At 48.9% G+C, this 12,798-nt stretch overlaps 1 protein-coding gene across 1 annotated transcript in view; it reads right to left on the bottom strand.

Moving 5' to 3' along the window:
* Positions 1 to 12,798, bottom strand: part of LOC149342305 (retinal guanylyl cyclase 1) — a 136,954-nt gene that overhangs the window by 44,550 nt on the left and 79,606 nt on the right. Inside the window, exons 5-6 of the mRNA XM_089542147.1 lie at positions 10,103 to 10,193; positions 5,760 to 5,841 (exon numbers count right to left, since the gene is read on the bottom strand). Coding sequence (XP_089398273.1) covers positions 5,760 to 5,841; positions 10,103 to 10,193 — 173 coding nt within the window. The remainder of the gene's footprint in view (positions 1 to 5,759; positions 5,842 to 10,102; positions 10,194 to 12,798) is intronic.

The following is a 12,798-nucleotide window of genomic DNA, read 5'->3' as shown; positions in this document are numbered from 1 at the left end:
CAGTCCACGGTGAAGACAACTGGCCAAGCATCGAAGCATACTATTCTCATCCTGCCTGCGCATCGATCCCACAACATGAGGCGGCTTAACAGGCAAGCTGTCTCAATGCAACTTGAGGCCCTTGTGCCGAACGAAATTAAAGACGTTCGCGTGAACTCGCGCAAAAACGTTGTTGCTGTTGACGTCCATCATGCGCCAGCACTCGAATCACTGCGGGCCATCACTGAACTCGGAGGCATGTCGGTCCGTACAGTTATCCCGCTCGGCGAGGACGTTTCTTCTGGCGTCATCTATGACGTCGATGAGACGATCACGCAAGAAGATCTGCCCATACTTGTGAAGCCAGGAAACGAAGGCACCGTGATTCTCCGAGTCTCACGTCTTGGGAAATCTCGCTGTGTCAAGATTATCTTCAAAGGCGACAGCCTTCCGTCACATGTGAAGGTAGGCCTTTTTCGTCACGCAGTACGGCCATTCATACCAAAGCCCCTACAATGCACCAATTGTATGAAACTGGGCCATGTTAGCGGAGTCTGCGGCAACGCGAGTGTGTGTTCCCGGTGTGCCGAGCCTCATGATTCTGAGACATGCACAGCACAAATTCTCAGGTGTTCAAACTGCAACGGTCCCCATGACGCCTCATCTAGAGACTGCCCGCGGCTAAAAGAAGAGCGTGCTGTCCTAAGACAAATGGTCCGAGACAACTCGACGCACCGCGAAGCCGCCGCGATCGTTCGCAAGAGACGCGCCCGACGCAAGAGGAAATCCAGACAGGCTACTGCCAATGACAGCCGCAACGACGCGCTGTTGGCGCCTCCTGCTCACCCTCCTCCACCTCCTGTTCCTCCTCGCCCCAGTGTGCACCGTCCGCCCTCTGTGGACAAGGGTGGCCAGATGTCATCAGGTTCCGATCCTTGGCCAGCGCTTCCGCCATTATGTCCTCCTGAGGCCCCTCCACGTAAGCTCCCATCGCTGAGCACGTCGGCCGCTGCAGACGGGCTCCCGGAGCAAGACCGCCAAACCCTTGTGATTTTAAAGACCGTGGTCAACGCAATTCGGCCTCTCCTACAGGCTCTGCAATCCCCAACTGCTCGAAGCGTTTTACTAGTGCTGGACTCCCTGGGTTCAGCACTTCAAGGACTTTAATCCATAATGGCTGGCCACCTCCCCACCTTTCGTGTGGAAGTCAGAGGCGCCACGATCTTCCAATGGAACGCAAGAGGTCTGAGGTCGCGAATGTCAAGTCTTCGTCCTTACGTATTCACTAACTACTTCCCGATATTGGTAATCTGCGAGCCCAAATTATCAGAAGCAATCAGGCTCTCCGGGTACGAATCTTTTTTCGCCCCTACATGCGGGGAGCGCAGCCAAGTCTTGGTATACCTCCGCACTGACATGACGTATGTTTGCTGCCCAGTTCCACCTCACAATGACAATCAATACGCGTGTTTCTTAATCAAGACAAAAACGCTAGAATTCACACTGATTGCAGCATATGTGTCACCCTCCTCTCAATTAGACTGCGAAAGGCTGAAGGCCATCATGGAAGAAACCCGTGCTCCTTGGATCATTACTGGCGATTTTAACGCCCACCATTTGCTATGGGGAAGCACCAGGATTAACGCCAAAGGAAGGCATCTGGCGTTGTTTGCTTCCGACAATGATCTGTATGTTATGAATGACGGCAGTCCTACATACCTGCGCGGCTGTCACTACAGCAGCTGCCTGGACCTGACATTAGTTTCAAGGTCGTTGCACCGGAGTGTTCGCTGGTTTTGTGATGTGGAGACCCATGGAAGTGACCACATTCCTACCTACCTCAAAATAAACGGCCTTGGTGCGTCCACCCCAGCCCAACTCGCGCGAATCGACTGGGCAGTATTTCGAAAACATATGGAGGAGACGAGCAAAGAAGCCCTCACTGGCAGGCTGGAGCACACTATAGCTAATGCTATGAACGTTGCGAGAAGTCACATCACGTCCTCAAGAATACGCAGTGATTTCGATATTGAACTAGAACGTCTGCGTGCTCTTCGGCGGCGAGCAGAAAAGCGATACAGACGAACCAAGTGCTTAAATGACCTACGGGAGGCGAGACGTACGCAGAAAAAAATCAAACGAAGATTGGATCAGCTGGCGAACCAGCGCTGGAGGTCCTTTTGTCAGCACTTGGATCCCCGCAAGCCCATGTCCCTCATATGGCGTACTGTGCGGGGCCTCCGTACGCTTCCGCAACAAAGACAACCATTCTATGCGTTGGCTGTCTATCAAGATCGACAGCAGTCTGAGGTAGCAACGGACTACTGCAGGAAAATTGCTGGTGTACCAACTGCTTCGAGTTCCCGGCGTGTTCCCCCTGCCTCACGGGTCTCAGCCATGGATGTCCTTTTTTCTCGCGAGGAACTCGACGCTGCTCTTGCAGGATGTCGGCGTTCGTCTTCACCAGGGCCAGATGGAATCACATATGCTGCGCTGTCCCACCTTGGCCACGACGCGCGAGAAGAGCTCCTCAAACGTTACAACGACTCTTGGCTCGACGGTGCTGTTCCTCAAGAATGGAAATCGAGTCGATTGATACCCCTACTAAAACCAGGGAAATCTCCACTCGAGCTCTCATCGTATAGGCCAATAGCTTTGGCCAGTTGCGTAGGAAAGGTCATGGAGAAAATGATTTTGTCGCGCCTTGAGTGGTACCTCGAACACTACAAAATATACCCCGACGCTATGGCCGGCTTCAGGCGGGGTCGCTCTTCTATTGACAACGTCGTTGACCTCGTATCCACGGTTCAACAACAGAAGCACTTGAAACGTTTGTCAGTGGCACTCTTTCTGGATGTAAAAGGTGCCTACGACAACGTGACCCATGAGGCCATCCTTGATGCGCTGGAAACTGTGGGCATCGGTGGTCGGATGTTTGCATGGATAGAGAGCTATCTGTCCAAAAGATCATTTTTTATCCAATGTGATGATGGCCCGACGCCTGCGCATTACACCTACCGTGGCGTGCCCCAGGGCGGTGTCCTTAGCCCTACATTGTTTAATCTGACTCTCATCGCCCTCCCTGAGTACCTCCCCAACACCGTCCAGGTGTGTATGTACGCCGATGATATCTGCATTTGGGCCTCCTCTGTGACGCGCCCCCAGGTGCGGGCAAGACTTCAGCGGGCAGCATCAATCACTTCTTCCTATCTCCAGAAGAAAGGTCTCAGCGTTTCACCGGAAAAGTGCGCGCTAGTGGCATTTACACGTAAATGTATGACTCCATATCCGGTACGCATCGACGGTCAAGTCATTTCTTACAGCAAATCTCATCGTTTCCTAGGAATCCTGATCGACCGCAATTTATCATGGAGCCCGCATTGCACTCTACTGAAAAAAAAAGCTAACATCTATCGCTCATTTACTTCGATTTCTGGGAGGAAAATCATGGGGCTCGGCGGTCCAGTCAATGCTGGAGTTGTACAGAGCTCTATTTGTGGGATGCTTGCGGTACAGTACACCTGTACTCTCAAACACGTGCAAAACTAACATGCGTGCCCTCCAGTCAGTGCAGGGTCAGGCCCTTCGCACATGCCTAGGTCTCCCTCGGAGCGCATCAACACTGGGTAGCATTGCACTCGCCAAAGACCACCCGATCTCTACTTATATTGTCCTAGACTGCTTGCGAATGCACATACGTCATATCTCAAGGATTCCACAGCATCACCTTGCGCCCTTGCCACTGCAGAGACCACATTCTGCATTTGCGAAGGTGATAACGACGCAACAGTCGTCGATCCCACAACAGTTCACCCCGGCAGCACTACCTCCCTCTCCTCTGTGGTGTACGCGGCTCCCATGTGTGCGCCTTGCTATTCCGGGGATAGCGAAGAAGTCAAATTTATCGACGCCAGCCATTAAGCAACTGACACTGTCCATGCTCCACTTCGGATATTCGGACCGTACTCACGTCTATACGGATGGATCAGTAACCTCTACTAGTTCTGTTTGCGCTGTGGTCGTTCCTGCGCGACAGACTCAAATTCACCAACAAATTTCGCATCGGACTACCTCTACTGGAGCAGAGTTGGCCGCACTTCTTGCGGCGGTACAGTATATCTCACAACAATCACCTCAAAAATGGGCTGTTTTCTGTGATTCAAAAGCTGCCCTACAATGTCTTCAATCTGCCTTGAGACATAGCGACCATGAGCAACTTATAGCGGAGATACGATATCTGCATCACCAGGCAATCGAACAAGACCATGAAATCATCTTCCAGTGGGTACCAGGCCATAGGGGCATTGTTGGTAACGCCTTAGCTGACGATGCTGCTCGATCGGCTCACGAGACAACCAACACTGTCCGCATACCACTGACAAGAGCTGACGCAGCAAGGCACCTTCAACTGCTCGCCCGAAACCTGACTGTAACATCGTGGTCTGCCCCTGGAGGTTGGACACCCCGCTCGCATCACTTCAACCTCTTGCTCCAACATCATATACCATTCGGACTCCCCCGCAGTGATACTACGCTGTTGTGCCGCCTGTGGCTGGGAGCGGCGTTCACAAACGCCTATTCCCATCTCATCTCAATGGCTGACTCTCCTGCGTGTGGCCAGTGTGGTTGTGACGAGACGATTAGCCACCTCCTCTGTGACTGCCCTCGTTTTGAGCGAGAGCGCGGTTGCCTAGTTACTTCTCTGCTCCGCTTGGACTCGCGTCCTTTAACAGAGTCTAACGTTCTGGGGCCTTGGACGCAACCTTCCAGACAACGGAAAGCGGTGAAAGCGCTCCTGAATTTCCTAAGGGACTCGGGGTTGCATTCCCGCCTATAATCTAAGTTTTCTGTGCGCGCCCTCTGTCCCTGTGACATATAGTGGTCGATGGACACTTGACAGACTCATTTCTTTGCCGCTCTTTTTCCTTTTTTCCCCTTTGTTCCCCTCCCCAAGTGTAGGGTAGCCAACTGGGCATCGCCTGGTTAACCTCCCTGCCTTTCCGTCCTTTTCTATCTCTCTCTCTCTCGTTGCCGCATTGAATGCTCGCAGTAACCGGAGGAGGTTATTGCACAGTAAATTTTCACCCTAACACGGTGCGTATACATCACACGAAGAAATAGCTGGAGGCGATGACATGACCGCAATCCTCTTATGCTATTCAACATAATAAGAATAACTGCACAATTAAGCACACGAAGTAAAGCCAGAATACGCGCACATAAAGCCAACACAGGCTACATGCTATGTGTTTATGGAGTTTGATTTTACGCAGTTGCCCTAACACACACACACACAAAAAGGCTTTAATTGCTGGAAATTTATAGACGACTGTCCCAAATTTTACACTTCAAAATTCGACATAATCCCAGCGTTATGCTTTTGCATTCCTCTGTTATTTTTTGGTATAGCCCGCTTTATAGGAGCGCGGAAGCCGTGATACCCAGGAACATATACTTTTTATTTCTTTCTGGGTTTCCCTCTCAAACTGCGGATAATGGCGCCAGGAATGATCCCCTGTGCAATAAACAACAGTAAAATTACAGCGGTCACGTAGTCCGAAGCATTCCTCACAACTGTTTTTCAGAATTTGCTGTTTCAGATCCCGAAGATTACATTTATATCTTGAAACATCAATTTCGGCAGTATTTTTTTTACTTTGCCGTACTAACCACTGACTAATAAGAAACGAGCGGAATAGGTCAAAATGCGAATATATACAGCCATAGGGGAGCACTAAGAAAGAAACTGAAAAGCCTACTGCGAGAAAGGCATGGCTTACCTTTTTCATAGGAGGGGAGATGCTGATATCTTGCTGCGTCAGCAGGATTCTGCGGCGCATCTGCTTCACAGCCAGCTTGCGCCTGCGACGGATAGACACGACGGATTGAGCAAACATCAGGTGCTTTACGATACACACTAGGGACAGTATTAGCGGCTTTAAAGTAAAATTAATAGTTTGTCTCGTCGTCAGGAGTAGATGTAAGAAAGAAATGTACCGCAGGAAAGACGAAGTGCATGCTGGGAAGGCTCATTGATGTTGATACCAGCATCCGGGTAATGGGGAGTTTTTCGGCTTTAGGACGTGTCCGCACCTTCGACCGCTAGTGTTCTTCGAGGTAGGCAGCACGCATGGTCTTTCTGGCTGATTTCGCATGCTGAGGAGCCTCCGCAATCAACCACTTTTCTCACGTGCTCTTGATGCCTTACGTTACACCGCGTTCAACCTCTTTTTTTTTTTTTTTTGAATGCTAGGATGACGTTCTATGTCTCGCTGCTTTCGCTCTTTGACGTGCCGCAGCGCTCGCCCACTCTTTAACAACATCCGCAAGAGATTACCAAGAGTACGATTTCCAGCGCATTTTGTGAAGGCTTATCAGTTGGGAAGCGGCGCGCGAGATGTTGTGGCGCCAGCTGAGTGGTCTACGGCGTCGGTAAACGAAGCCGCCCTATTTGTAAAGGCGTCGTTTGAATCTCCGTCGGGGCTATGTTATTGCGAAATTCTTTCTTGGCAGTATTCTGATGGAGACGCTCGAAAGTTTTCGGGTAAGTGTAATCTCGTGTTCGGCTTCAGGTTCGCAGCTGTTTCCGGACCATGTCAGGAGGTTGGAACCTTTCATATACACCATTATCCAGCCAATACAGACGTCAGCGCTCATTCATAAAATAACAGCAGCAGGGAAGCCAACTGGAGCGTCGCATCGTTTTCATGAAAACGGTATTCAGAAGAAGAACAAAAAACTTAATCTCAAATGGGGTTTGAACCACGACTGGATAAAATAGGGCAACTTCAACCCCTGTGCCTCAAACAATGCGACCACTGCCGTTACCTCTCACACTGCGTGTGTGCGGAGGAATAATTTAGTTTTAGGCCTCACTTCTCTTCCAGTTCCAAGGTACGCTGAAGTAATTAAAACTGAAACTAACCGGAATTTCTACCCTTGACCATGTAGCCTTAAAATGACGAAAATTGGAGAAACGAGCACTTCATGTTTCGAAACAAGCGGCATGAGAGGATCTAGACTGCAGATGATTCGTATCAAACATCGCAACCTCACATCTCTTAAAGATATACAGAAACACAATGCTTCAGAGGAAAGGAAAAATATGCTTTGCTACTTTACTTAAAGCCATTAACATTGTCTCACGACTGTATTCTGAGATGGCAGTAAAAAATTATACATGCTACGACCTGTTATGCCGGGAAACCCGCCCGGATTCCAATTCTGCAGGCCCCCTAACTTTCTCCTGCGAACGTCCCTTTGGCAAGCCCTGGTGCTGCGCCGCAAGGCAACGTGCCCTAACGCTCCCTTGACAAGTCATGATGCTGCGCCGTAAGTCAGCGGGGTCTTAGGGAGAAGCATCGGCGAGCAGCATGCCTGGACACGTCGCGGGGTGCCGGACAGCGAGGCACCGGTTTCCCTTTCCCCAGGGTGTCACCACGCGCGGCAAAATTTGAAGCGGGTGGCCGGCTCGGCCGCTGGTTGGACCTCGCGGACTGCCGTCGAGTGCTGCCTTCGGATTGGACAGTTTTGAGTGACCGCCGTTCCTCAGGCTTTATAAGCCCCACCGCTGCCATTTGGATGGCAGCTACAGCTAGCTAAGTGACTGACCCACCGTAAGTCGAGTGCTGCTCACGGGTGGAGTCTGGTGGTGTGACGCGTTGGTGTCTCGCTGGTCGTCGCGTCGCTGTGCGAGAACAGTCGCGTCGTGTAGCTCTCGGCCCCCGCGCCGATATTGTACTGTGTAATTCCCTGTATGTACATAGTGTATAAAGCGTTTTTCTTTATCTCACCGACGCCGGACTCGGAGACTTCGCTACCGCCAAGAGAGCTGGCAGCGCTCAGTCACAAAACGGGTGGCGAGCGCTACAGGACGACCTCTATGGCACAACAGACCACTCACAGAGTTATGAACTCTAGCTGAGCGTAAAAAGTATTTGCAGTTAAGGCCGAATATATCCAATCAGGATACATCGAAATATTGTTTATATCGAGCAGCTAGAACATCTCTAAAAAATCCAGTGCAAAAGTATACAACGGTTGTTCCCTTGTATCGAACTCACGTTAAGCGAAGCACTCAATATACCGGACGGCGCACCAGTCCTCTGAAATTGACACTTCTCCTGACATCACTCTACATGCACTTTTCGCGCCCGGATACTAATCGGCTGCGCAGCTTTGGGCACCTGCTGACATCACTAACATTGAGAAACCGTGTGGCGAGGTGAACGTGGGGTGTGTTTGGAGATGACCTTCAGACTGTTGTACGAATTTTTTCCACGCCACATCACTGTCACGCGGTAATGCAAACGAACCAAGTTTATATTATTAATCTCTTACAGTAAACTTGAGGATAATACTGTATACAAAATTTCGAAACCAGCCAAGCTTTTAACATTAGATTACACCAAAAACAACAACCAAGGTGTAAGCTGTTGAGTGAACAAGAGGGGTGGCTAAGCATGATTTTGGCAATGAATTTGGAGACGAGTACATGTCTTAATGAGTGCCAGAGCAATTATGCAGAGAACGACTTTGGTGAGTTTTGTTCTTCGAGGGAGTGTTATTTCCCATCCGCAAAAACTATTACGCCATGCACCGTTATGTGCCCTTGTGAAGCATGTACCACCACAAGGCTATGCTTGTTGAGGCAAAGCTTTGATATGATGCTTTTAGCTTTCCGTTTTGATGGTTGGCTCAGGCCGAGCTTTACGTGTTTTAGTATGTATGATGCACGTTTCATCGAGCTTGAACGTGGTAATAAAGAATAAATTAAAATTTTCCATGTTAGTCGATTTCGTGCTAATAAAAAAGTGATAGATAGCCAAAAGAAGTTTGCTTCTAATGTTCCGTTAGTGCCTAAATCTAAATCTGTTAGTTTCTTCGTGCTGTAGCCAAAGCGAGTCTCTGTTCTTGCGGTGTTATCATCGGGTGGCTTGGCCTCGCCTTTTTTGGGCTAGGGCATAGGAGCCGCCGACTGCAGCGAGGGCTCCTTGCCACTGGGTTATCTGCTGCTAAAGCCGCTTTCGTCGCTGCGGCGGATGTGGTTGTTGCGACGCGCGTATCTCCATTCAATCTCTCCTCTTACATCTCTTTCAACTCTCCGTTGTCTGCACGTGGTCACCACCACTGGCTCAGCTCAAGCGAGTTTACAGGTGTGCGCACTTTCTTTTTCATTCTTCCTTCAGTCGCAGCAGCAACAACGGTTATGCCTTTATTGATCATGCGGCGAAAAAATGAACAAAAAGATTCGTGGTGGGCATTTTTCTACGAGCAACTATTATGTTTGGAGTTTAGGAGCCAACAAAAATTTTTAGCAGTTGACATCTTCGGACGCTGTGTTGAAAAATTTATTTTTTTCCATCGATGTTCTACTAACCAAATATGAAGCGAAAAGGCACCAGAATGCTTGCTTGCTGGACAGAAGACACACGTAAACCAGACAAAAGAAAACATTCACTGATTAAAAGCACGGTCACATAGGTCAGCAGATACGCAGCAACTTTCACGATACAACTTCTGCACCTTAATGATTTGCAGGTAACAACAAAAATAACAGCAACGGCGACAATTACATGACAAAAAAAAAAAAACTCTGATGAAGTGAAGTGGCTGGTAATATACTTGGCGGTATTATACAATGACATAATTTAGGAACCAACTTTGTTTCCTTGATGACCACTCTAAATGCCCCTTGGTTTTGAAGCTGCGATCAGAAAAACTCGTAAAAGTTTCTTGGTTGGTACCAACTGACTAACCACCACTGACATCGCATCTCAGATGTGTGCTGGCCCGCTGTGAAACCCAAGCGATTGCTTTGGCTACTGCAGCGACAAATGAGAACTCTAAGGAGGGGAAGAGAGAAGTTGACTGCGAGATTGAGAGAGAATGCACAAGGAGTTCTTAGTCAAATAAGAAGGTTTGTGTGAAGTTGGCGGCCCAATAAAAAAAGATGTCTTAGACCAATCGTTTGTCGCCGCTGTAGCGAAAATATTTCTAACTGAGCAGTAACCAGGTAGCCCAAAAAGATGTTTATGCTTCATAGCTCAGATAAAAAGAGGAAAAGAAAAAAGCGACCATCTGTCAGGAAAGGATTAGTGAAGGACCTGCTGAAAATACGCACCTGACCAGTGCAGCAACTCCCAGGGCTGCCGATATGCACACCAGCAGAGACGCCGTCACTCCCACCGTCTCTCCGCTCGTGAGGGGAAAGCCTGAAAAGCAGAGGGATGCCGATGAGTCATGAGCTAGTTATTGATTCGATAAATAAAGACAACAAGAAACACAGCAAGAATAAAGACAACAACGAGCCGTGCAATGAATTCACCCGGTGAGAAAATCCTCTTGACAGCATTATGCTCAGCTGGATGGCACGTAAGTGGACTGAGGACTGTATCAAACTTTCATATTTGAGCGTACATGATGACCCTAATTTGTTAACGGTGTACCGACCTTTCGCGTTGCGAATTTAAGCTAATAAGCAAAATAATTAATTGAAACATAATCATTCAACTCAGTTTTCAATCACAGAGGAATGAAAGGCGAAGGGGAAAAAATGACAAACTTCTTAAACAAAGCATTAAAATAGTTGTATAGAGTTGAGCAGTAAACGCCTAGGAATGAGGCTGCAGTGCCATCCGATAGTTGTCATCCACAGGTTACGACGTTTAATTTGTGCTGGTTTTTTCAGTATAGCGGTTGTGAACGAACTTTATGAAGGCGAGGCGAGGTTATGGTGTTGAACTCAATGAAGCCGGTCTTTGTTCCCATAACCCGGTGCTAATTAGTTCAGCCCAGATAGAAAGCCTTCAATTAACCGTTTTTTTCTCTCAGAACAAAAGAGAAAGTGCGTTTGTTCGCCAAGGTTTATGCCGTATTTTTTTAAATCTTTTTCTAGTGTTCTTGTCTTTTTTGTTCCGTACAATTAAAGAATACCTCACAGGTTGCCATTACGTGACACATGTGTGTGCCTCTTAGAATTTTGAAGTGCGGGTGGAGCGATAAGCGTGATGACGGCGTGAGAATGCATGACCGGATGATCACTGAATGTCAACCGGTTGAATGTCAACCGGTTGAATGTCAACCGGTTGAATGTGAACCGGGATGAAGGAACTCATTGAGGGTGTTGTTCTGGCATGCCATAAATTTAAAAAAAATATATAATTTTATGGCAACGGCCGCAAAATATGAGGCATCGCTAAACGGAAGTGCCCTGTTTTCGTTGGCGCTGGTTCGAGTCTCACTAGTGGTTGAGTTTTTTTTTTTCATCGATACTGTCGAATCACAAAATTTCGGAGTTCCTCGGAAACGTCAGGCTTCATCTTCCAGCCTTAGGCTCACCGCGTTTTCCGAACGCCTGAATTTTCCGAGAATAGAAGCTAAACGCATTTCGTCTTTCAAGCCGCTTGCTGCAGGAGCCTTTGTCACCGAAGAAATGGCCGCCCAGCAGTTCGTTTTATCCCGAGCCTCAGTGGTCGAATTTCGATGGAGGCGAAATTTTAGAAGCCTGTGTACTGTTCGATGTCCGTGCACGTGAAAAAACCCCAGGTGGTCGAAATTTCCGGAGCCGTTCACTACGGCGTCCCACATGACCTGAGTCGCTTTGGGACGTTAAACCCCCCTAAACCGAAACCGAAACCGTTTTATTCCGGCACTGAGCACGAAATAAATCCTTCAAATGAGCCCTGACAAGAACTCATATTGAACCTGTACGCATGTTTTCCCGTGTAAGAAATGTTTTCGACCAACACGCAAAACTGCTGACCTACCGTATTCTGAATGGCTTCATTTCAACGAAGTGTATGGTTTATGTTTTGTGACATGAATAGCCGAAAAAGGCATTTTCATGTGCCGGCCAAGCGTATAATGTTGAGAAAGAGTGCAAAGACTGATACATCTATATATCACGGTGGATGGCATCATCGATCGTTACACAACGTATGCCAAAATTATTGCCAATGTCGGTTTTCATTCTTTCTTAAACAAATATTAAATAAAGAAAACAAACATCTTCACTGATACCACGAAAATTCTCATTTCTTAGAAACAAATGCGTTCATTAGGAGCCTTGCGTACGTTCACCTCAAATATTCAGCACCATGCCCCCAAGCGCTTGCCGGCTCGCCTAATAGAACATTCCGCCCTTTCCCAGTATAACCAGTATACGAGGGTTGATATAACCACGAATTTACCAGAGCGCGTATTTAAATTGAGCTGTTTACTGAGGCCGGGAAAGCCTTCCAGGCCACACTCTGGCACTCGTCCTGGGGAGCGGAAGTTCCCCGCCCTGCATTTTAGCGGGGACTCATATTGCCTTCCCCGCGCTCGCCTGCGGACACCACCACGGAAGGCACAATGACGGTATGAGGGGGAGGTGATGAGGGAGGGGGGTCCAGCGGGCTATGCCGCTGCGTCGGCGGCGTGGCCCAGTTAATTGCGCCCTAGCGTGCGGAACCGTCGCCTCGTCATTCCAGCCTTCTCCGCCTCCTCCCCAGCAGTAAAGGCCTCACCGCCGTGCCTCCGGTATTATGTCGCGTGCGGGACAGGCCCGGAAGGCTGCCGTAAATTGCTGGCGTGCGTCCCGTAAAGTGCGGCGCCCCCGTACAAACATTGTCGCCGTCGTTTCAGGGCGTTGCGCTGCGAAGGTGACACAGTCGCGTGGGGGCGTGGTTCCACCGCCGTTCATCTTTGCAAGCAGGCCGAAATGGAGAGCTGAGAGGACACTTTAACACGCGCTGAAATATTAAGAGGCGCGTATATATAGCGGCGATCGCCGCAGGGCGAGTTGCCCCGTATTCTTTTATGTCCTACGGAGGAAGA

This window comes from Amblyomma mixtum, chromosome 5 (genome assembly GCF_055824585.1).
Source record: "Amblyomma mixtum isolate Tamu chromosome 5, ASM5582458v1, whole genome shotgun sequence".
Lineage (NCBI taxonomy): Eukaryota > Metazoa > Arthropoda > Arachnida > Ixodida > Ixodidae > Amblyomma > Amblyomma mixtum.
The sequence above is the reverse complement of the archived record's forward strand: the minus strand, read 5'-3'. Positions and strand labels throughout refer to the sequence as shown.